The sequence below is a fragment of the Rhyacophila brunnea genome, unplaced genomic scaffold, assembly GCF_057557595.1.
Source record: "Rhyacophila brunnea isolate RB1 unplaced genomic scaffold, BYU_Rbru_1.0 scaffold_9, whole genome shotgun sequence".
Lineage (NCBI taxonomy): Eukaryota > Metazoa > Arthropoda > Insecta > Trichoptera > Rhyacophilidae > Rhyacophila > Rhyacophila brunnea.
In genome coordinates, this window is record NW_028233361.1 from 26,746,636 (window position 1) to 26,772,695 (window position 26,060).

At 33.5% G+C, this 26,060-nt stretch overlaps 2 protein-coding genes across 2 annotated transcripts; both read left to right on the forward strand.

Annotated features, from left to right (window-relative positions):
- Mtap (Methylthioadenosine phosphorylase) lies at window positions 1-24,193 on the forward strand. The gene is made up of 5 exons (XM_085959670.1): window positions 1-163; window positions 5,821-6,134; window positions 6,678-6,933; window positions 21,665-21,874; window positions 23,538-24,193. Exons 1-5 carry the CDS (start codon window positions 146-148, stop codon window positions 23,583-23,585), a joined length of 846 nt encoding a protein of 281 aa, XP_085815796.1. The 5' UTR covers window positions 1-145; the 3' UTR covers window positions 23,586-24,193.
- Coa7 (Cytochrome c oxidase assembly factor 7) lies at window positions 202-1,250 on the forward strand. The gene has a single exon (XM_085959671.1). The coding sequence runs from the start codon at window positions 325-327 to the stop codon at window positions 1,102-1,104; it is 780 nt and encodes a 259-aa protein (XP_085815797.1). The 5' UTR covers window positions 202-324; the 3' UTR covers window positions 1,105-1,250.
- Window positions 24,194-26,060: the final 1,867 nt, after the last annotated feature.

Below are 26,060 nucleotides of genomic sequence, written 5' to 3' on the forward strand. Positions count from 1 at the left end.
CTTCACAAATTATTATTTATTAGCCACACTTCAAATATTGACATTTACATTTTTTTTAAATCTTGTGATATTAAAATATAAAATTTTATTAATACCTCTGTCTCTACCGTGAAATATCGTTCAGATTCAAAGATCTGGTGTAAAAATGGGACCGAATATTAAGGTTAGTTCAAGCATTTTATCATTCGACATAACCTATAATGTTATCTAATTTGTTTTCGGTGGTTATTACTTAACACTTGTACAAATGTCACGTTTGCGGCACTGTTCGTATTTTTGACAGACTGAAAATCCGGTTAAAGAGGTTTAGTTGAAAATAAAACAATGTCTTTCGATCTAAAGGAGGAATCGGAAGTTAAAGATTATATAGCGAACCTAGGTATAGAATATAGGTTCGGGTGTTATCACGAAAAAAATCCCGAGGCGTGTCATCTTCTCGGCGATTATTTGGAAGCAATCAAAAAAGATTTTGTAAAAGCGGCGAAAGTATATGGGACAAATTGCGATGAACATAATTTTGGAAGGTCGTGCTATAAAATCGGAAAATACAAACTCTTGAGTAAAGGATCGACGACAGAAAAGGGAAACACCGAAGCTGCTTTGCAATATTTCGTGAAGGGTTGCACACTTAACGATCCTGACGCCTGCCTAAGCGAAGGACTAATGTTAGTTTCGCCCATGTCAGATGTGAAACTCAATGTCATAAAGGGTATGGAGTCATTGAAGAAAAGCTGCGCATCCAATAACGCATCAGCGTGTTACTATCTTTCCGGTATGTTTATAAATGGTGTGAAGAAACCTGAAATAATGGCCAAAGAAGCCAAAAATCACGTTCATGGCAAATCGAAGCCAGATAATACGAAACCTGAAGATTTTATATTACATAAAGATATGTCTGAAGCTTTTAAATTTAGTGAAATGGCATGCAATTTGGAGAATATTTACGCATGTGCGAATCTCAGTCAGATGTATGCAAGAGGCGATGGTGTGGAGAAAAACTCAGAAATGGCAGAGAAATACAAAAAGATTGCTTTGGAAAAACAAAGAAGTATGGTCACTGAAGAGGCGCAGATTAAATTCCAAGAAGGCTTGGAAGTTAAATAGAAGAAATCAAATTGGCTTACACATCATTTAGAACCTTTAGAATATTTAGTTTAATGAGTTTTAGATACCGTTGCGATAAGTGAAATTTCGTCATCAAAACAATTTAAAATAGCTATGAAGACACTTCATTAATAAACTAAACAAAATAAACGTTATACATAAAATAAAAGAAATATAACTTTGCAATAAACTGAAAAAATAACTTTCATTTTGTTCCGTGTTGCAAAAAAGAACCTACATAGTTTACTCTGCTTGGAGTGTCTGCATTTATTATGTAAAATTGGTCGATAACTGTCAAACAATCTGATGGTACGCATGTGATTCCATTCATTATGATTCCTTCCATGTGGTACATGTCAAACCAAGGGCAAGAAATTAATTTTTTTAAATCGATCGCATAATATGATAAATATTTATAATACAAAACAGCCTTTAGCTTGTACCATAACTAAGGCAAATCGATACAAATCATCACATTAAGAGGACGTTCTACAGAATTGGCCTTGAGAATTGAAAATATGATTTTTTAACATGTGGTCCATAATATCTGGTCTACTAGTTAATATAAAAAGGTCATGTCAAAGTTGTTTGTGTTAATAAATTTGCTCTGTGACTGATCCGACTCATATTTCACATTTATTTCATCAGGGCTGTCGAAGACATAAATCATAATATATATTTATAATTTTAAATTTTTATTTATAATATATATTATTTAAGTTTTGTGCATCTAATGCCGGGTCCACACTGGCAACAAGTTAATTTGCTGGCAACCTCGTTAGATTTTACGATAATTATTGTAAAATTTCTTAAGCAATTATGGTAAGTATCGTAAAATTTAATGAGGTTGCCAGCAACTTGTTGCCAGTGTGGAAATGGCTTAATATCCACTGTGGTTCACGTAGTGGCATGGACCTGGGGTTAGCTAATTCAGGAAGTCAACACCCATGATAGAATTTTTTTCCAGTTTTGGTTGCATTATATTCCAAAACTCTTCTGTAAAAATCGTTTCCGAGTTTATAAATGGAAATTTCTCGGTGTACATAGTAAACAAACCTACGAATAAAAAAAGACAAAAAGGAACATACTGATTCATCGCAGTAAAATCTGGTAATCAAATTCGCCATTTTGAAAAGCGACGATTTTGCGTAAACAAATATCACGTGGTCTGTACGTGTGCGGCAAACTTCGAATGTGTTTGTAATTTTGTGCAAAGTGCGAATGTAATGTTTTCAAATAATTGATATGGATTAATTATACCATCGTATTATTTTCTCGAAATCATAAACATACTAGGTATAATAGTATTTGAGTATCAACCTATATTCAATTTGAATTGGGTTATAATAATAATATACCCGTATATATATCAATAGTATGTTTGCTACAAAATCCACCCAAGTTATCAGTACGTACTTGCACAGGTTTGATTAAGAACCATGATGAAATTAACATTTAAAAAATATGAATGCTTAATATTATTTTGACAGCCCTGTTTTCTGATCGGCTTCATCTCGCAGGTGTTCATAAAATAATAATAATTCTCTGCGCTGCAGAAATTATCAGTAATAATAATAATATTTCTTGAAATAAAATCTCCGATGATTAGTGATTTCTCTGCACTGCAGAAATTATCAGTAATAATAATAATATTTCTTGAAATAAAATCTCTGATGATTAGTGATTTTTGCGAAAAGATCGATTTAAAAAATTGATGTAGTTATCCTCCTCGTAGTTAGACTCCGAGGTCCTTTTTATACTGAATTATATTTGAACGGCGGGCTCTTCAGCGGGCCCTTAAGCCGGACACTCATTAGCGAGCTGTAACTGTAACCATTGTAGATACAGTAACTAGTATGGACGCCAAATAATTAGTTCGCAACCCTAATAAATAATTATTTTGCAGCTCGAGTCGGTTACAGTATCTGGAACGGTTACAGTTACGGCTCGCTAATGAGTACCCGACCTTACAATTGTAGCCCTTAAAATTGCATGTGGCAGGACTGAGTGCATTAAATTTTATAAACTGAACCATATGTATTTATAACAATCTAAATATACAATCGTACAAACGCATGTCATACATTCGTAATTACGATACTTATAAAATCATGAACAAAGGCAAATATAAATAAAATTTTAGAGCTGCCATTTTTTAATAAGCCACACTAAAAACGTTACAGAATCATCATTGTCAACTAGGTATTGTGATGCTAAAAGCTCAAAAAACTCGTTTTTTGTAAGTAAGCAGTCATATCTATTTGGGAATATCTCGAATGAAAACATGACCTGTAATTTTTAGTGTAGGATAGATTTTCAGTTAAATTCATATAAATTTGATGCATACGCTGTTCATTGGTTGGTGTATTGGGATTAAACTGTAATTTTAAACTGCCGTCTACAGGAGCAGTTGGTGGTCAAAATATAGACATACTGATAGGCCATAAATACCATACTTAATAATTCATGGGATTGCTGACAAAGGTTGGCAAAGCTTCGATGTCATTGAGGTACTTTACAAACTGCTTGATGGCGAATTTAAAAGCGGGCGAGTCAGCTAGTGCGATTGTGATGATGATACAAAACTTTCCACTCGCTCAGAATTCACAAGCTAGTGACAATTTTGACAGGACGTAGTTCGTTTTTTTACCGGGAGGTCGCCACTATCGCTCTACTGCGCAGACACATATCGACCCACACGCCAGCGTGTAAAGTAGACCAGCTTTTAACTTTTCTCGGTAGATTGTTTACAGTCTGCTTGTTCGATGATAACACTGGGCGAGTTTGCAAGCAGATTGTAAATTCACCAACAAGCAGCTTGTAAAGTAGCTCAATGTCATCGACCCATAAATCGATAATTTAGGTATTTAGAGTTAACAACAGATTATGTGTCTATATAAATATGTATACATAAGCACAAATAAAAAAGCATTATGTCTGATTTTAGTGGGCATGTCAAACATTGCTAAGTTTATACCAAAATAAAAATCACTAATTTCAACTGTTTTATTATAGATTGAATTTTGTATTGCTCATTGAATTTCTGTAAATAAAATATAGTTCAAGTAGTATCCAAGTGTTCAAAAAATTGTTTAATTTTTTACTGCCCTTCTCCCATACGATTGGTGTCATGATGCCATTGATTTTGCCATATAATGTGCCGCTGTGCAAGTCTGGCTGATGCACTAATTTATTGACCTTAAATATACTGGTAAGTTCCATTATACACAAGTATTATAAGAATTTCGTATAACTACTACACAGCAAGTGATGACATGTCGTTTTGACTAAAAACTATAATAATATGCCAGAGATTAGGCGACATAATATAAAGAGGAACAAATTGTGTATAAATTATTTTGAAAGATTTGCATATAGCCAAAGCTGATTGTCAGTAAAAATATATTATGCTTTGCAAACACTACTTACGTATATTAATCCATCCCAAAAAATCATAGAAACTACTTTTTTTTTTTGACCATGTCTGATCCTAATAGGATCATATGGCCTCTACAGTCTAGTGGTTTGTATCAACAGATTTTGTTTTTTACGAGAAATGGATGTCAGCCACTTGCTGAACCTATTAGGTCCATACCCTGACTCACACGCAAATTGAAAAACAATATGTGTGCTTGCCAGACCCAGGATTCGAACCTGGGACCCACGGCACTATAGTCCAACGCTTAAGCCGCGCGGTCACCGTGGGTACTTAGGTACATGGTAATGTAGTCAGAAATATTTAACAAAAACCATGTTGTGGACGAAAGCCAGTAGCCATAGACCAAAATTTTGATGGCAGTTTTCATTTATGACTTAAGGCTATAACTTTAGTTGAGGCATGGTCTAAAAAGATCGTGGCTAGGCGATGCGCCGATTGTGCAAATGACGCGTGCTGAACGAAATATAATTTGTCATAAAAATCCAACATGCATCCATTTAATGTTATGTTTATTGTTATATTACTAATAATAATAGTATATTCATTGACATGTTTTCTTTTTTAAGTACATACGTAAAGTTTTTTTAGTCATCTTTACACGATTTAAGAATATTTTCATCCGACGCCATGACAAAACAAATCAGCAACAGGCGACGAGTGAGAAATTTCATCGCACCTACTGTTGAAAATTATTTGCCGTTTCACTGAAGTACACTCTTAATGAGGGGCCAACCATAAAATACAAGAAATATAGAGGACCCTGAATGGCATCAAGTAGTACCTATATTGAATGCGTGTAGCGTTTACATGACAAAGTTTAATGCATTATGATACAACCGTAAATATTGTAAATAACATATTTTTAAGTTTATCCCATATTTCTCTACACTCGATAATCATACATTCTAAAGCCGCATTTAGACCAAGCGAGCGAATGTTTGTTTTTCTCCCACTCCAGCGAAATTCTTATGCTTAAGAGTGAGAATTTCACTGTAGTTGGGGAAGAACAAACATTCGCTCGCTTGGTCTAAATGCGGCTTAACATGCTTCCCATTATTTTTGTGTTCCCTGCTGAATCCTAATCTTCAAAATAGATTAATCTCAATTATTGATAAATTGATTATTTAATTTACTTGATGTTTACACATAACCTTGAGAGTACTAGTTGAACTAATTCATTATTTCTTTTTCAGCGGGCAGGTCAAATTGTACTGTAACTAATAAGAACTGATTATTTTTTTACATTATTATCTCTGAGCAATATAATCCTTTTCTAGATCGGCATTATTGGCGGATCAGGACTAGACGATCCACAAATCTTAGACAATAAATCAGAACGGGTAGTGGACACCCCCTACGGTGCTCCATCAGATGCCATCATCGAAGGAACAATCAAGAATATCCCGTGCGCGTTATTGGCAAGGCATGGCAGGAAACATTCCGTGAATCCTCTCTCGGTAAATTACCGAGCAAATATCTGGGCACTGAGGTCCGTGGGATGTACACATATTCTGGCATCGACGGCGTCAGGGTCACTGCAGGAAGATATCGAGCCTGGCGACTTTGTGGTGCTTGACAATTTTATCGATAGGTAAGTTGAAAGCATACCTAAATCACATTGTATGAGATAATGTTACATTGTGAAAATAATTTTTTGAAACAAATTAAATGTCAATACTCGGGTCTCACGTCTCAAAAACTACATATTAGAAAAAAATCTTGGATCGAGTGGGATACAAGCCCACCTCGTAATCGAGATCTGGGCGAGTGTTGTAGATGCGAATGATGTGAATTTTAATCTCATTTGTTCTAAGATATTTTTTTGGTAGTTTTTGAGGCATGACCTAGACATGACCACTAACTAACCACATACTATTTATTTCTATATATGTATTTCCTATACTATTTGTATGGGACATTTGCACACGTCGTGTACCGTTCAACGGTTGGATTCTACACAAACTGTTGCGGCTGAGGATTACTCGTACCCAGCTCATTCCCCTACTGTGCCTTGTATATGACACACAACCCGTAATCAGTGAATCTGAAGAGGAAAAACTCAGCTGCTATATTGTACTATGTACTACAAATGATGAAGAAGCTGAATCTAATGAACATTCATTTTTGTTTTAAGAACCCAAGGTCGTCACCAGACTTTTTACGATGGCCAAGAACAATCTCCGGTGGGTGTATGCCACCTTCCGATGGAACCTGCATTCTGTCCGAGAACCCGCAAAGTTCTTCTGAACGCGGCTGCCAATCTCAAATTAAAATGTATAGACGGCGGCACCTGTGTCACGATACAGGGGCCACGTTTTTCCAGCAAAGCCGAGAGCAAAATGTTCAGACAGTGGGGAGGACATCTTGTAAATATGACTACTGTGCCAGAGGTAATGAAATTTTCCACGAATTAACATTGAACCTTTTCAAATACTAATTTTATGTACTGACTGTTCTGTGTTTACTGTAATATTATTTATTTCTGTTGTCTCATATTTGCTATTTTTCAAACATAATAAACTCTTTAGCATGTGATAAAAATACAATGACATTACTAAGTGTCATTTATTTAGTGATAACAAATATAATTTTTTTACATGCCAACACAAAATTAACAAAACAACTTACTTATTTTTTTACAATTTTATATACCTAGTATAGGCGAGAGATTACAAACCTTTTTTATTTGAAGAAATATTTGAATAAGTAGTTTTTAAAATCGCAGCGAACCCCAACCTGTTAAATGTTAGGCTCAATAGTGATACCTACCTGTAGGTATATTTTTATTTTAAAAAAATGTTTTCACTTCATATTTGCAATTACCATTGCAAAAAACATTGTGTATCCATGTTTGTAATCATGCTAATGAGAAAAACAAGAACAAATTTGCAATTTTAAGTGATTGACGGAAACAAAGCAATGTTTTGCAAAATATACGTTTGACTGGCAAAGTTTAGTGTGCACTATTTATATCGGATTTTAACAACCTACCTCCACCCTTCACCGCTGATTGATTTTAATATTAATTTACTCATTATCGGCGAATAAACAACTTCCGTTGTTTAATTGCATCTCTCGGATAGAAATTTCAATCTCATCTCAGTATGTGCATCACAATTTGCAAAACAGTAAACTTTCAATTAATCTGATTATCCTTGCATCAAATAAACATGGTATAATACTGATATTCAAAATTCGTTGTCAAAAACATACATAACCAATAAATTATATATCTTAATAATATTCTATTTATTAAACTTGTAAAATAATAGTCTGCTTCAGTAATATGTTATGGTAGTGACACATCCCTGTTGCAGGCGGGCTTCTCCCGGTGTAAAATAATCATTTAGTAGTTATAAGCCGAAATGTAACCCTGACCTTTAGAAACGGCTTTATAAAACACTTAATCTAATTCCTTGCTCAACTGCTTAATATTTTATTCATAGGTAAAGGCCTTCGTCCGGTGCGTGAAAATCACATACTGGGCGGAGGTGTAATTAAGATAAATTTTGAAGTGTAAATGATGATGGATGAAAGAGATAATTTTAAGACGAAATAAAATACATAAATAAGAATTTAAATATTATAGTTTTGCCGCGCATTGCGCAACGCTAAGAGGGCTCGCACATCAGAACTCGCCGCATGCGTCTTACGACGAATTCGTCGATGTGACGTCATCGTAAACCAAGAAACAAACGTTATTAAATGGACCTTCGCACATTGGCCGTTGCAACTGCGACGCGAGACGATCCGCCGATGCAACATGTCGAATGCCGTCGAAGCCTGCATGTCGTATCTAAAAAAAGACGACTCCGCGCAAGCGCACAGCTGGCGGATCGGTCATTTCTCTCCAGACTGTCGCCGAGTTTGACGTTTCCCGTTCGATAAAAATGGCAGACGAAAGAAACAACATCGCGTTCGTGCAAGAAATTGAAAAATATAAATGCATTTACGATTATAAACGGCGAGATCACTCCAATAGGGATGTGATCGAAAAGGCGTGGACCGAAATCGCTAATCGTTTCAATATTACCGGTAAGTCAAACCAATTATCTACCTTATTTTGTGTTGGGACCGCGTGAAATGATTTTACATATTATGACCATAATTGCAAAGATAGTACGTTATCGTTATGGTTATTAATCAAACATGTCTTCAGCAATCAGTGTACCCGAGTGTTTCAAGGAATTTGATATAATTCACGCTATTTTTACCCACGTGTTTAAAGGAATTTGAATACACAAGTATGTAGCCAGTTAGTAGTGTGTATAATATTCGAAAGTGAATGCAGATTAGGTACTTGGATTCATAATAATGTGACACCATATATTATTTTATCTACATTATTCTTTTCTTTTATAACCTTTCAGCGTATATACTATTAATATACAATAGTTAGCAGATATGTGTAGTGTACCTAGGTACCTAGTATGAAGTAAAATTGGTCTAGTCTACACGTACCTGCCTACATAATATTTGAGACTGTATCGTAATAAGATTTTTGGGTTGTCACCACAAATTCTTCTTCCTTCCCTTGACGTTTCGAGCAATATATTGAAATATAATATCTTTATATTTCCGTTTCAGAATCGAAGGAGAAATGGAGGAATTTGCGGTCTTGCTTGTCCCGCAACATGAAGAAGCCTCCATCAGGGAGTGGGACGAGCAAGGCCAAGCGGTATTATCTCCAGGACGCCATGCAGTTCGTCCTGCCCTTTATGAAGTCTCGACCCGGGAGCGGCAACTTACCGCCTCTACCTGCAGAGCCTCTGGTCGAGATTGGTGATGAGAACGAGGCGTGCTCTTCTGCCCCAGAGGCTCCTGTATCCGTGGCTGCTTCACCTGGGGTGATTAGGCGCACATCAGACTGCGCAAGCCAACCACCCCCAGCCAAGCGTCCGAGGAAGCCATTGACGCTGTCACAACGGGTTGACGAAGGTTTTTTGGCATATATGGAGAGTCAATCTTCAAGGCAAGAAAGGGTGGCGACGGACGCACATACCAGTTTTTTGGTGAGCTTCCAACCAGATATGGCAGCCATGTTGCCACACCAAAGGCGACGATTCCGGGCTCTAGTTGTGGCTGCCGTTGACGAGGCGTTTGCGACGGAACCACCGTCTTATCCACCAATACACCCTAGTGTAATTATGGACTTGAGTATGGTGGATAACGACGAAGAAGATTTTGAGGAGATTTCTTTTGTTCGTCATTAAATAAAATTAGTACCTATTTGGTTATTTTTTAAATGTAATTATATATTTTCAATATTTATTTTTTATATATGCAATTGTCAGTGATAAGTAAATGACGCTTAATAGAAATCTCATCATAATTTTATATTATATTATATTATGGCTAATGACGTTCTCCAATAAGTTTGTTATGTGTAAAGTTGTCTTCAATAGAAATAATCTATTGCTCATTTTTTATTATATTTATGTGATTTTTATTTGTGAATATAATATATATATCTTGTAGCTTATCTCGTAAACATTCTGGAAAAAAAACTTTGGACTGGGTGGTATTCAAACACATATTTAACTAACCAGACAATTGATCGTAAGCGAAATGTGTGTTGGGATCCTGTTCGTTCCGATGTTGTCTTCTCCGATAAGTGTGTTCTAACCTTTTATCTTACTCTAGCGCGTGTCGCAGAGATTATAAGGGTGCCAAATACTTTCTCACTCGCACTTATGCATCGTTTTTGTTCAGGCTTGGTTCTAGCCTCGCTTTATACGTTTATATGATTTTTATTTGTGAATATGTATTTAAACTTTTTGTCCATCGCTTATAGCCCTTTTTGTGTAAAGTGTCTTCATTGTAATACTTACTTTTTTATATGTTTATGTGATTTTTATTTGTGAATATGTATTTAAACTTTTTGTCCATCGCTGTTATAAAAAAAAAACAATAAATATTACTTTTTACAAAGAATATATTGACTATTTCAATTCAAAATTAGGTGTGAATTCTGGGGATGATAAATGTAAAAAAAAATTATAAGGGTTAATAGTAGGTATTTATTGATAAATCATTTACACAGAATTTTATGAAAATAAATATGAATACGTAGCTTAACAATACATATGAAGTGTTTTAAATGACATAAGTAGTATAACTTTTTGGTTGAAATTAATTGACAAAGAAACTGAAAATTAATATGAATTAACTATTGAAAGAATAGTAACAATATACTATATTACGAGTAACGATATTCATCGATAAACAAATTGATATCAATAACTTAACAATACAAAATATGAAGGTTTTATATGACATAATATCTTACAAAGCTATAACTTTTTGGTTGAATTCCATACAAAATTACATGGAAAATATTTCAAAATAACATTTGCGTTACCACAGATAAATATATGTTGTCTTATAGATGACAACTTCATTTGGTGACAGGTAAATGACCGCCTGCTCGATAATTTACAAACGATAACCTTAAATCACACTACACGTAGACAAGAACCTAACTATTGAAAGATTGGTAATGTTATATGTAGCTTTATGTATATTACGAGTAACGATATTCATCGATAAACAAATTGGTATCAATAACTTAACAATACACATTATGAAGGGTTTTATATGACATAATATCTTACAAAGCTATTACTTTTTGGTTGAATTCTATACAAAATTACATGGAAAATATTTCAAAATAACATTTGCGTTACCACAGATAAATATATGTTGTCTTATAGATGACAACTTCATTTGGCGACAGGTAAATGACCGCCTGCTCAATAATTTGCAAACGATAATCTTAAGGCCATGCATTAGTTGAGGCACGGTCTAAAAAGATCGTTGCTAGGCGATGTGCGGATTGCGGGTCACGGGTGAAAATGACGCCTGTCAAACGAAATATTATTTCTCATATAAATCCAACATACGTCCATTTTATGTTCTGTTTATTATTCTATTAGTATCAATAATAATATATTCATTGACATGTTTGCTTTTTAAAGTAAATGGGTAAAGTTTTTAGTCATCTTTACACGATTTTAGAATTAATTGGCCCGTCGCCATCACGCAGCAAAGTGACGTGCGTCCGACTCCACGTTCTCTCAATGAATGCGAAGCAAGTACAAATTTTCGTCGCGCGTACAGTTGAACATTATTTGGCGTTTCACTGATGCGTCACCTTAAATCACAGTACACGTAGGTAAGAACCAAACTATAGAAAGATTGGTAACGTTATACGTAGCTTTAAAATGTATATTACGAGTAACGATATTCATCGATAAACAAATTAAGATCAATAACTTAACAATACAAAATATGACGGGTTTTATATGACATAATATCTTACAAAGCTATAACTTTTTGGTTGAATTCCATACAAAATTACATGGAAAATATTTCAAAATAACATTTGCGTTACCACAGATTAATATATGTTGTCTTGTAGATAACAACTTCATTTGGCGACAGGTAAATGACCGCCTGCTCGATAATTTGCAAACGATAATCTTAAATCACAGTAAACGTAGGTAAGAACCAAACTATTGAAAGATTGGTAACGTTATACGTAGCTTTATGTATATTACGAGTAACGATATTCATCGATAAACAAGTTGGTATCAATAACCTAACAATACAAATTATGAAGGGTTTTATATGACATAATATCTTACAAAGCTATAACTTTTTGGTTGAATTAGATGGAAAAGATTTCAAAATACCATTTGCGTTACCAGATAAATATATGTTGTCTTGTAGATGACAACTTCATTTGACGACAGGTAACAAGCTGCCTGCTCGATAATTTACAAACGATAACCTTAAATCACACTACACGTAGACAAGAACCTAACTATTGAAAGATTGGTAACGTTATATGTAGCTTTATGTATATTACGAGTAACGATATTCATCGATAAACAAATTGGTATCAATAACTCAACAATACACATTATGAAGGGTTTTATATGACATAATATCTTACAAAGCTATTACTTTTTGGTTGAATTCTATGCAAAATTACATGGAAAATATTTCAAAATAACATTTGCGTTACCACAGATAAATATATGTTGTCTTATAGATGACAACTTCATTTGGCGACAGGTAAATGACCGCCTGCTCGATAATTTGCAAACGATAATCTTAAATCACACTACACGTAGGTAAGAACCAAACTATAGAAAGATTGGTAACGTTATACGTAGCTTTAAAATGTATATTACGAGTAACGATATTCATCGATAAACAAATTAAGATCAATAACTTAACAATACAAAATATGAAGGGTTTTATATGACATAATATCTTACAAAGCTATAACTTTTTGGTTGAATTCCATACAAAATTACATGGAAAATATTTCAAAATAACATTTGCGTTACCACAGATAAATATATGTTGTCTTATAGATGACAACTTCATTTGGCGACAGGTAAATGACCGCCTGCTCGATAATTTGCAAACGATAATCTTAAATCACAGTACACGTAGGTAAGAACCAAACTATAGAAAGATTGGTAACGTTATACGTAGCTTTAAAATGTATATTACGAGTAACGATATTCATCGATAAACAAATTAAGATCAATAACTTAACAATACAAAATATGAAGGGTTTTATATGACATAATATCTTACAAAGCTATAACTTTTTGGTTGAATTCCATACAAAATTACATGGAAAATATTTCAAAATAACATTTGCGTTACCACCAATGACATATTAAATGGACGACTCACTTCATACCCGGCGCGCACGAGAAATTGTGCATGAAAGTCATTCACAGATGTATAGGTAGATGTCACGTGACCATTGACGTATCCGTTTCCATTATGCGATACAAGCTTAGAGAATTTATAGTAATATAACCTTTATTGTAATCGCGTATTAGTGTCATGACTCATTGCGTTAGAAACAGATTCTCGGTTACTAACGACTTCTCGGAGATTAGACGCAAGTGAGCCCAGCGAATCATAGGCGACTGACTGTCCAATGGTTCCTGTCATTCAATTGCATTGAATAAACATTCATCAATATCTTAAAATGGCATTTTATAAATAATAAATAATACTAATACATGCAAAGTGATATCCCATCTTTCTTGGAGTGCTTAGTAGATTTTTTTACAATTTTTAACTAGGCACATTGGCATTCTGTAACACGATAATAACGGTGGAGTCGAAACCTGTCAGTCAGAAATTTTGTATGGGCAGACCCAGCGGTGTCGCCAGACCGCTTGCAAGCAGAATGTTCATTTGAGCGTAGGATACCGATATTAAAATATGAATTTCGCCATCCGGCAGACCCGACACAAAGTGAGTGTCATTTTATTTTCTAGATGCTTCGTCCATATTAATGTCATTGGTTACCACAGATAAATATATGTTGTCTTGTAGATGACAACTTCATTTGACGACAGGTAACAAGCTGCCTGCTCGATAATTTACAAACGATAACCTTAAATCACACTACACGTAGACAAGAACCTAACTATTGAAAGATTGGTAACGTTATATGTAGCTTTATGTATATTACGAGTAACGATATTCATCGATAAACAAATTGGTATCAATAACTCAACAATACACATTATGAAGGGTTTTATATGACATAATATCTTACAAAGCTATTACTTTTTGGTTGAATTCTATGCAAAATTACATGGAAAATATTTCAAAATAACATTTGCGTTACCACAGATAAATATATGTTGTCTTATAGATGACAACTTCATTTGGCGACAGGTAAATGACCGCCTGCTCGATAATTTGCAAACGATAATCTTAAATCACACTACACGTAGGTAAGAACCAAACTATAGAAAGATTGGTAACGTTATACGTAGCTTTAAAATGTATATTACGAGTAACGATATTCATCGATAAACAAATTAAGATCAATAACTTAACAATACAAAATATGAAGGGTTTTATATGACATAATATCTTACAAAGCTATAACTTTTTGGTTGAATTCCATACAAAATTACATGGAAAATATTTCAAAATAACATTTGCGTTACCACAGATAAATATATGTTGTCTTGTAGATGACAACTTCATTTGACGACAGGTAACAAGCTGCCTGCTCGATAATTTACAAACGATAACCTTAAATCACACTACACGTAGACAAGAACCTAACTATTGAAAGATTGGTAACGTTATATGTAGCTTTATGTATATTACGAGTAACGATATTCATCGATAAACAAATTGGTATCAATAACTCAACAATACACATTATGAAGGGTTTTATATGACATAATATCTTACAAAGCTATTACTTTTTGGTTGAATTCTATGCAAAATTACATGGAAAATATTTCAAAATAACATTTGCGTTACCACAGATAAATATATGTTGTCTTATAGATGACAACTTCATTTGGCGACAGGTAAATGACCGCCTGCTCGATAATTTGCAAACGATAATCTTAAATCACACTACACGTAGGTAAGAACCAAACTATAGAAAGATTGGTAACGTTATACGTAGCTTTAAAATGTATATTACGAGTAACGATATTCATCGATAAACAAATTAAGATCAATAACTTAACAATACAAAATATGAAGGGTTTTATATGACATAATATCTTACAAAGCTATAACTTTTTGGTTGAATTCCATACAAAATTACATGGAAAATATTTCAAAATAACATTTGCGTTACCACAGATAAATATATGTTGTCTTATAGATGACAACTTCATTTGGCGACAGGTAAATGACCGCCTGCTCGATAATTTGCAAACGATAATCTTAAATCACAGTACACGTAGGTAAGAACCAAACTATAGAAAGATTGGTAACGTTATACGTAGCTTTAAAATGTATATTACGAGTAACGATATTCATCGATAAACAAATTAAGATCAATAACTTAACAATACAAAATATGAAGGGTTTTATATGACATAATATCTTACAAAGCTATAACTTTTTGGTTGAATTCCATACAAAATTACATGGAAAATATTTCAAAATAACATTTGCGTTACCACCAATGACATATTAAATGGACGACTCACTTCATACCCGGCGCGCACGAGAAATTGTGCATGAAAGTCATTCACAGATGTATAGGTAGATGTCACGTGACCATTGACGTATCCGTTTCCATTATGCGATACAAGCTTAGAGAATTTATAGTAATATAACCTTTATTGTAATCGCGTATTAGTGTCATGACTCATTGCGTTAGAAACAGATTCTCGGTTACTAACGACTTCTCGGAGATTAGACGCAAGTGAGCCCAGCGAATCATAGGCGACTGACTGTCCAATGGTTCCTGTCATTCAATTGCATTGAATAAACATTCATCAATATCTTAAAATGGCATTTTATAAATAATAAATAATACTAATACATGCAAAGTGATATCCCATCTTTCTTGGAGTGCTTAGTAGATTTTTTTACAATTTTTAACTAGGCACATTGGCATTCTGTAACACGATAATAACGGTGGAGTCGAAACCTGTCAGTCAGAAATTTTGTATGGGCAGACCCAGCGGTGTCGCCAGACCGCTTGCAAGCAGAATGTTCATTTGAGCGTAGGATACCGATATTAAAATATGAATTTCGCCATCCGGCAGACCCGACACAAAGTGAGTGTCATTTTATTTTCTAGATGCTTCGTCCATATTAATGTCATTGGTTACCACAGATAAATATATGTTGTCTTGTAGATGACAACTTCATTTGACGACAGGTAACAAGCTGCCTGCTCGATAATTTACAAACGATAACCTTAAATCACACTACACGTAGACAAGAACCTAACTATTGAAAGATTGGTAACGTTATATGTAGCTTTATGTATATTACGAGTAACGATATTCATCGATAAACAAATTGGTATCAATAACTCAACAATACACATTATGAAGGGTTTTATATGACATAATATCTTACAAAGCTATTACTTTTTGGTTGAATTCTATGCAAAATTACATGGAAAATATTTCAAAATAACATTTGCGTTACCACAGATAAATATATGTTGTCTTATAGATGACAACTTCATTTGGCGACAGGTAAATGACCGCCTGCTCGATAATTTGCAAACGATAATCTTAAATCACACTACACGTAGGTAAGAACCAAACTATAGAAAGATTGGTAACGTTATACGTAGCTTTAAAATGTATATTACGAGTAACGATATTCATCGATAAACAAATTAAGATCAATAACTTAACAATACAAAATATGAAGGGTTTTATATGACATAATATCTTACAAAGCTATAACTTTTTGGTTGAATTCCATACAAAATTACATGGAAAATATTTCAAAATAACAATTGCGTTACCACAGATAAATATATGTTGTCTTATAGATGACAACTTCATTTGGCGACAGGTAAATGACCGCCTGCTCGATAATTTGCAAACGATAATCTTAAATCACAGTACACGTAGGTAAGAACCAAACTATAGAAAGATTGGTAACGTTATACGTAGCTTTAAAATGTATATTACGAGTAACGATATTCATCGATAAACAAATTAAGATCAATAACTTAACAATACAAAATATGAAGGGTTTTATATGACATAATATCTTACAAAGCTATAACTTTTTGGTTGAATTCCATACAAAATTACATGGAAAATATTTCAAAATAACATTTGCGTTACCACAGATAAATATATGTTGTCTTATAGATGACAACTTCATTTGGCGACAGGTAAATGACCGCCTGCTCGATAATTTGCAAACGATAATCTTAAATCACACTACACGTAGGTAAGAACCAAACTATAGAAAGATTGGTAACGTTATACGTAGCTTTAAAATGTATATTACGAGTAACGATATTCATCGATAAACAAATTAAGATCAATAACTTAACAATACAAAATATGAAGGGTTTTATATGACATAATATCTTACAAAGCTATAACTTTTTGGTTGAATTCCATACAAAATTACATGGAAAATATTTCAAAATAACATTTGCGTTACCACAGATAAATATATGTTGTCTTATAGATGACAACTTCATTTGGCGACAGGTAAATGACCGCCTGCTCGATAATTTGCAAACGATAATCTTAAATCACACTACACGTAGGTAAGAACCAAACTATAGAAAGATTAGTAACGTTATACGTAGCTTTAAAATGTATATTACGAGTAACGATATTCATCGATAAACAAATTAAGATCAATAACTTAACAATACAAAATATGAAGGGTTTTATATGACATAATATCTTACAAAGCTATAACTTTTTGGTTGAATTCCATACAAAATTACATGGAAAATATTTCAAAATAACATTTGCGTTACCACAGATAAATATATGTTGTCTTATAGATGACAACTTCATTTGGCGACAGGTAAATGACCGCCTGCTCGATAATTTGCAAACGATAATCTTAAATCACACTACACGTAGGTAAGAACCAAACTATAGAAAGATTGGTAACGTTATACGTAGCTTTAAAATGTATATTACGAGTAACGATATTCATCGATAAACAAATTAAGATCAATAACTTAACAATACAAAATATGAAGGGTTTTATATGACATAATATCTTACAAAGCTATAACTTTTTGGTTGAATTCCATACAAAATTACATGGAAAATATTTCAAAATAACATTTGCGTTACCACAGATAAATATATGTTGTCTTATAGATGACAACTTCATTTGGCGACAGGTAAATGACCGCCTGCTCGATAATTTGCAAACGATAATCTTAAATCACACTACACGTAGGTAAGAACCAAACTATAGAAAGATTGGTAACGTTATACGTAGCTTTAAAATGTATATTACGAGTAACGATATTCATCGATAAACAAATTAAGATCAATAACTTAACAATACAAAATATGAAGGGTTTTATATGACATAATATCTTACAAAGCTATAACTTTTTGGTTGAATTCCATACAAAATTACATGGAAAATATTTCAAAATAACATTTGCGTTACCACAGATAAATATATGTTGTCTTATAGATGACAACTTCATTTGGCGACAGGTAAATGACCGCCTGCTCGATAATTTGCAAACGATAATCTTAAATCACAGTACACGTAGGTAAGAACCAAACTATAGAAAGATTGGTAACGTTATACGTAGCTTTAAAATGTATATTACGAGTAACGATATTCATCGATAAACAAATTAAGATCAATAACTTAACAATACAAAATATGAAGGGTTTTATATGACATAATATCTTACAAAGCTATAACTTTTTGGTTGAATTCCATACAAAATTACATGGAAAATATTTCAAAATAACAATTGCGTTACCACAGATAAATATATGTTGTCTTATAGATGACAACTTCATTTGGCGACAGGTAAATGACCGCCTGCTCGATAATTTGCAAACGATAATCTTAAATCACACTACACGTAGGTAAGAACCAAACTATAGAAAGATTGGTAACGTTATACGTAGCTTTAAAATGTATATTACGAGTAACGATATTCATCGATAAACAAATTAAGATCAATAACTTAACAATACAAAATATGAAGTGTTTTATATGACATAATATCTTACAAAGCTATAACTTTTTGGTTGAATTAGATGGAAAAGATTTCAAAATACCATTTGCGTTACCAGATAAATATATGTTGTCTTGTAGATGACAACTTCATTTGGCGACAGGTAACAAGCTGCCTGCTCGATAATTTACAAACGATAACCTTAAATCACACTATACGTAGGTTAGAACCAAACTATTGAAAGATTGGTAACGTTATACGTAGCTTTAAAATGTATATTACGAGTAACAATATTCATCGATAAACAAATTGAGATCAAAAACTTAACGATACAAATTATGAAGGGTTTTATGACATAATATCTTACATAGCTATAACTTTTTGGTTGAATTTGATGGAAAAGGTTTGACAAAACGATAATATTAAATTAACTTATTAAATCATGCAGCTTTCTTGCCGCAGTATGGGGTTGTTGATGAAATGCGTTTGCAGTTCATCTCTTAATGCATAAGCTGTTTTATTAATAATTACTTCTGCATCAGTTTCCGGCACATCTACACATGTAGACTTGAACACCGCAGGTGTTGTGAATTTGCCTTCATTTATTCTGATGAAATTGTGCAGAACACAGGCAGCTTTAATAATAGAAACAACAACTGTCTCTTGACACCTTATTGGTGTATCTAAAATTGAAAATTTCGCACATAATATACCAAAAGCACATTCTACGCTTTTCCTCCCTCGAGACAATCGGTAGTTAAACACCCTCCGTTCATTCGTCAGGACCCTTTGAGGGAATGGCCTCATAATATTTTTTTTTAAAGGGAATGCCTCATCCCCTACAAAATAATACGGAAAAGGATTTTCCGGATTACCATTTGGTAATCGGGTGGCATTCGGTATGTCCAACCAATCTCTTTCCAACCACGTACCGAGTTGGGATGACCGAAACACTGCACCGTCACTGTTCCGTCCAATATCTCCCACATCGATTGTTATGAACAAATTGTCTGCATCGGCACTGGCCATCAGGACGACAGAGAAAAAGCCTTTGTAATTAAAATTGCTGGACCCGCTATTGTAAAATTTTTTGATACGCACATGTTTCCCATCCACTGAACCAATGCAGTTGGGTAAATCCCACAGCTCATAATACCGCTTGGCAATGGATTTCCACATTCCTCTGTTGGGAATGGGCATATATTCCGGTTGAAGGCATTCCCAAATTGCGTTGGTACAATCCTTAACAATTATCCCGATGCTGTTGTCTCCTCTCATAAATATGTGGGATAATGCCTTAAAACTTAAGCCAGTCGCCAAATATCTGCAAAATACAATTTTATTACATTTTCATAAAAATATGCACTATTTTCATATCAGGATTTGCTTGACATTCAATGAATTGTAAACAGAGTATGTACTATATTCAACATGCACAATGTCAGTGGTAAGGCAATAAATTTATTAAGGAAATGTAATTTTAAATAGATAAAGACAACATTCTGTGATATAAGTCATGAGTTACGAAATACCTAGGTAATTATAAACATGGTGCAGTAGATAATTATTGTATGTATCACTATATGTAATAAAATGACTTTTATTCTTTATCTAAACCCCAATCTGTTGGTTACACTTAATATTAATAATCTTACCTTAAGGTAATCAGCAGTTTTTCTTCTGGTTTGATGGCTTTCCTAAAATGCGTGTCGTTTTTCGTTAACTGGGGTTCAACTAACTTCAACAGAACCTTGAAACAGTCCGGACTCATTCTATAACAATTTTGGAATCTATCCGGATGCTGGATGAGTTCTGCTGCGATAAAGGATGCACTGTGTATCGATATATGCTTAATTGACGGATGAATCCAATATTTTCGCCTTCTACTTAAATGTCTGCGGTACCAATACATAATAATCGCTGTTTCCGTGTCTGATGACATATTTGCACAATGCGTTGTCTAGCTAGAGATTTTGACGTTTCGGGGTACGCGCGAATGCGGCAGCGGCGAACGTTGAATGTCGAGTCGACGCCGCTAGGCAGATGTGCGAGATTGTGCTAAGCAACATTCGTCGGCAGTCTCATAAAATTTGATTTATGGCGGTAAGGCACACGAGGCGAGTCTTGATGTGCGAGCCGGCTAAAATCTTCGCGCGCCTGCGCCGAAGTCTGCCTCGTGATTCGCCGAATTCAAAGATCATCCGATTGGATTTGGCCAATCACGAGAGCTCTTTGGTGAGTCGGCGTGGGTTCGGAGGAATTTTAAAAAAGGGAACCCCGAGAGAAAAGTGAGTGAGCGTCCAGAGAGCTTGGTAACTGGAAGGTTCTGCGCGACTCACTTAAAAAATGCAAATAAACTTCTATAAAATAACAAGGGGTATCATTTATCCTACACCTAACATCCCGAGAAAAACAAATTTTAACACCACTCCGGACATCATTACTGAGCTAGCCGAAGAAGACGAGGTTCGTAACCTGAGAAAAGCCACGAACCCGTCCTCATGCTTTCGGAGGTGTTAGTAGGTTTTTTAACAAAATAAAAATTAAAAGTTCGAATTATCCGTGTATTTCGTTTATATGTGCCCTTTCTCCCCATCATCAATTGAAGAGTGTACTGTACTTACCTCTGTAAATAGTTAACGGTAAAATTCATTTGACAGGTAGTCTTGGCAAAAGAGGCGGGACTTTGCTACGCGGCCATCGCCCTTGCTACTGACTACGACTGCTGGAGAGATACCGGCAATAATGTGAACGTTTCCAATGTCCTGGAAATGTTCAAGAAGAACGTGGAGAAAGTCAAACTGTTGCTCATCGAAGCTGTCTCTTTGGTTGCCGCCGAAGACTGGGAGGAAACAATAAACCAATTGAAGGTAATAATTTATGACTTGCATGATTTACAAGATATATGTGATACAATACATTGTTACATATTATGTGATGATCGTAGTGGTGTTTTTGCTCATGCTATGATCGCATTATTTGAAGGCTCTGCAAACAAAAACAGCAGTTTCTATTTTCGTAAAATGTTGACAAGTCATCAAAAAGATATACTAATGTCTTTCTAGCGTTTTCAAATGATTCTCTGGAATTTCCATTTCTTATTAATTATTTAGATCGAATTTATGTGGCAACACTACTCATTTAAGAGATTCATCGTTTCTTCGTTGGTTTATTCATGATAATTTATAAAATGGGTTTATCAATTTTATTGTATTCGCAATATAAAAAATTAAATTACGACTCATGTTTCATTCACATACATTCGGTGAGCTTTATCAACTATGACTACTGAAGTTTACATTTGAGTTCACATAATCTACTCGCTATCTACTGTGGGGAAGTGTTAATTGATAAAATTTCAAGTTTAATTCTGTTTTGAGAGTTGTTTAATTGAGAATTTTTGTCGGGAAATCATGAAGAGAATAAGGGTTTAAAGTGTTGCCAATTTATGCTGTTAATATGTACATATTATTTATTTCTAACAATTCTAAACTATGAATTTTTAATCCTGCTTTATTCATGTGATAAAGAATAATTAAAAATTACAAGTTTAATAAAGTTATAATCATTTTCAATTAGTTGTTACGCAAATTATGAAAAATTATTACTATTGTATTTAATATCTTCATTAACCCCGATATTGAAGGACTGCTGGGTCTTTTTGATGTAGACCCAGTTATAGTCATTGCATGCTAATTCATAAAACCCTATCTTATGTAAAGATTTATTTTAGATTAAACGTCTGTCGTATTGCCTTGTCCTGCTCGGCACCCTTGCCACTCTTTATTTCTTGCCCGGATTACCAAATGTTATATAATATGAGGTGCATTTTTACTAACCTTTTTTTAGAGATACACTTTCATTAAATATGTACAGTCGAGCTCGGTTATTACGATCATGGATATAGCGAGATCTTGGATGTACCGAGGAAACATTCATTGACATTTTAGTTTATGATTTTCTCCATACATTTATTCACTTTTATAATGAGCTCCTTATCGGATATACCAAGCTAAAATATCGTCAAATATTTTCTTAAAACTTTTAATGTGTCGATTGCTTAAAAACATTTCTTAAGTACCTACCTAATTGGTGTTTTCACCTACAAGATAGAAAAAGTATCTACGCATATGGTTGAAAAAATATCCAAGGTTTGTGAAGTAAGTAGGTACCTACCAGCGTTCATTACAATAAACAACTTCTTTTGTATTTTATAAATGCCAACCTACCAGCGTTCATTACAATAAACAACTTCTTTTGTATTTTATAAATGCCATGCTTATTTCGGGGAAAAATTTTTGTTTGAATTGCAACTTTTTGCATTATGTGACAGCTCATTTAAAAATACCTATTCTCTGATATAACGAGTAACGCTTATAACGAGCAAATTCAGTTGGTCCCATCTTCCTCGTAATAACCAAGTTCCACTGTAATATTTAACGAGACTATCTGCACTAAAGAAGGTTTTTCTTGAATGTCATTAGTATAACCGCTTATTTATTTAAGAGGTATTTATTATCTTTTTGTTTTCAGGATGTTGTCCAGTCCAGTGTAATGTTGCCACATCCTTCGGCATCATAAAAATGGAATTATTCCAGACGTATATTCCGTTACTTTATAATATTATGTATATAGAACTTAAAAAAATATGTCTACCAAAGTAATAATTGAATTGTGTTCCAACTGACGGCATAGATATTATGATAATAGATACTTATTATAATAAAAATATTTCTATAATGTTGAGCGGGTCCATTCCAGTTGATGGAGAAAAAAACTTGTGCTTGATTGAATCTTCATACCCCTCATTTTTAAAGTTTAAAATATCTGATTATAATATCTATTAATTAATTACCATTATTTTTGTATTAATTTTGTTAAAACTTTATTATGTGATCTATTTTTTAATTTTTATTCCTATTGATAGCCAAAAAATAATCTTTATTAGATAAATGTGATTGTGAATAGTTGGACAAATATAGAAATATGATGTACAATACATATTTCAAAAATGATATTTTATTATTACCCTGCTGTAGGAGGATTTGGTTATTTCCCACCATTTTCTATGGAACTAACCTATCGATCATCTTTAGAAAATTATTGCCATGAAGTTCCTTTAATTATTGCGAGAAGATAAGGATTATCAGTTATTAAAATTGATGAATAAATTTAAATTGCTGTTGGAACATCGTGTACGTACGTACATATTTGGTTTTATTTAACCATGTCCGATCCATTTCAGAGCATAACCCTTGACATTCCTTAAACATTGTGGATAATCTATTTATATAATCTTGAAGCCTTATTATCCTTTATATTTATTTTAAATATTATATGACTGCATAAAGTATTTTTATTACATAAAATAGTATTCTTTTAAACCTCTCGATCTAATGTTTTAGAATATAGTCATATTTCAGTACATCCGTGTGCAGTGGTGTTAAGATTTTTTAGATTTATTAATTTTTAAATTCATTTACAAAACCATTGGTAAAATTAATGTTAACATTATATAGTGAAATGTTTACGATAAAAAAATATATTTTATAATCTCTGTGATCCCAAATTTGACAAGAATTAGGCATTTTATTATTCAAAAAATAGGCACGATTAACACATTTGAAGATAATTCTAAAGATACTGATTATAAACTGTCTTTGAGCCATGGCCCCCACAAGGGGGGGGCTGATAGGGCTCTAGCCTGGGGGCCCGGTGTGGCGACCAGCTAAATGAGATGAACAGAAAAGAAAAAGAGACTTTATAAAATATTGACCTTAATTTTGTCATGCAACTAAAATGAATTATTTTATTAGGCACAACACAATTATTCCTTTCATCATGCCTACTTATTTCGGCTCTTGTGATTTACAATCTTTATCACCATCTATACGCAGAAATACAATACAATACATTTAATTAGTAAGTAAATCAATTGTGTTTGATTTAAAGCTCAAATTGCAAAAAAAATAAAAATATGCAGAGACAAAAAGTAAAGTGAGTAAAGTTTATGACATTAGGTTTCAGGTGTTTCTTTTGATAATTAAACCCATTTGAGATAATGCATGCGCACAAAGAAAATTAACTTAACAAAAGGTGCATTATATAAATAATTTATAACTCATCTCCCTGTCTGTCGGGACATCTCTGACATGTCTGGCAGTATAGCCGACTGTAGTATAATTATAGTATTTGTACTATAATTTTGGTGCGCATACTATATCGTCTTTGTTCTGGCAGAACACACTAACTGGAGAATACTAGTTTTGAGTAATTTGACTTTGAAGTTGTTAAAATGTTTGAAATGGTCTATCATGTGAGTTTAGATGACTTTAAAATAAAGACTGTTTATTTATTAAGAAGGTTTCCAGACGGTAAAGTTTGAAATAAGAAACATTTTGGTATAACTAACTCAATGTCATTTTTTCGAATTAGTGTCTTCTGCCAGAACAGTGACGATATCCGATATAAAATAGTATAGTACACCCAAAATTCTATACTTTTGAATATCGGATAAACGTTATTTTTTCTTAATGATTTCATTTCTACAATATAAAAATAGAGGAAAATTTGTCGAACCGAGAGAAAAAAAGGTTTGTCAGGTAAAAAACAGTCCTCGAAAAAATGTATAGTAGGCGGTAAAAAATGTGACTAAAAATGAGAAAAATACTATACTTTTTGGGATTACGTATTATAATTTGGTCACAAAATGATAACAACACTGGTCTGGTGCAATGTTGCCAACCGTATAAGTATAGTATGTGTACTATAATTTTGGTCCGCATACTATACTATATACACGCATCAAAATTCGCTCTAATATTAAAAAAAGTCGCAAGTTTACTTCCAGATTATTAATAGTTTAAAATATTTGGTTGTGCAATATAATTTTTTATTATAGTTTATCGATATTAAATCTTCGAGTAGATTAGGTAGGTACTCAACAATACACTGAATACACTTACTAATTTTTACCTCGAAGAAACAACATTTGGGAAAAGCTGCAGTGTAAAGCATCACACTGTCGTTATCCTTAGTTTTAGATAGGGGGGCCCG

Bases quoted from the DNA above. Each gene is read 5' to 3' on its own strand.
- Mtap (XM_085959670.1), top strand. The intron at 6,135-6,677 runs GTAAGTTGAAAG...TTTTGTTTTAAG, and splicing joins CTTGACAATTTTATCGATAG to AACCCAAGGTCGTCACCAGA. The intron at 21,875-23,537 runs GTAATAATTTAT...TTTTGTTTTCAG, and splicing joins AAACAATAAACCAATTGAAG to GATGTTGTCCAGTCCAGTGT.
- Coa7 (XM_085959671.1), top strand. From the start codon at position 325: ATGTCTTTCGATCTAAAGGAGGAATCGGAAGTTAAAGATTATATAGCG.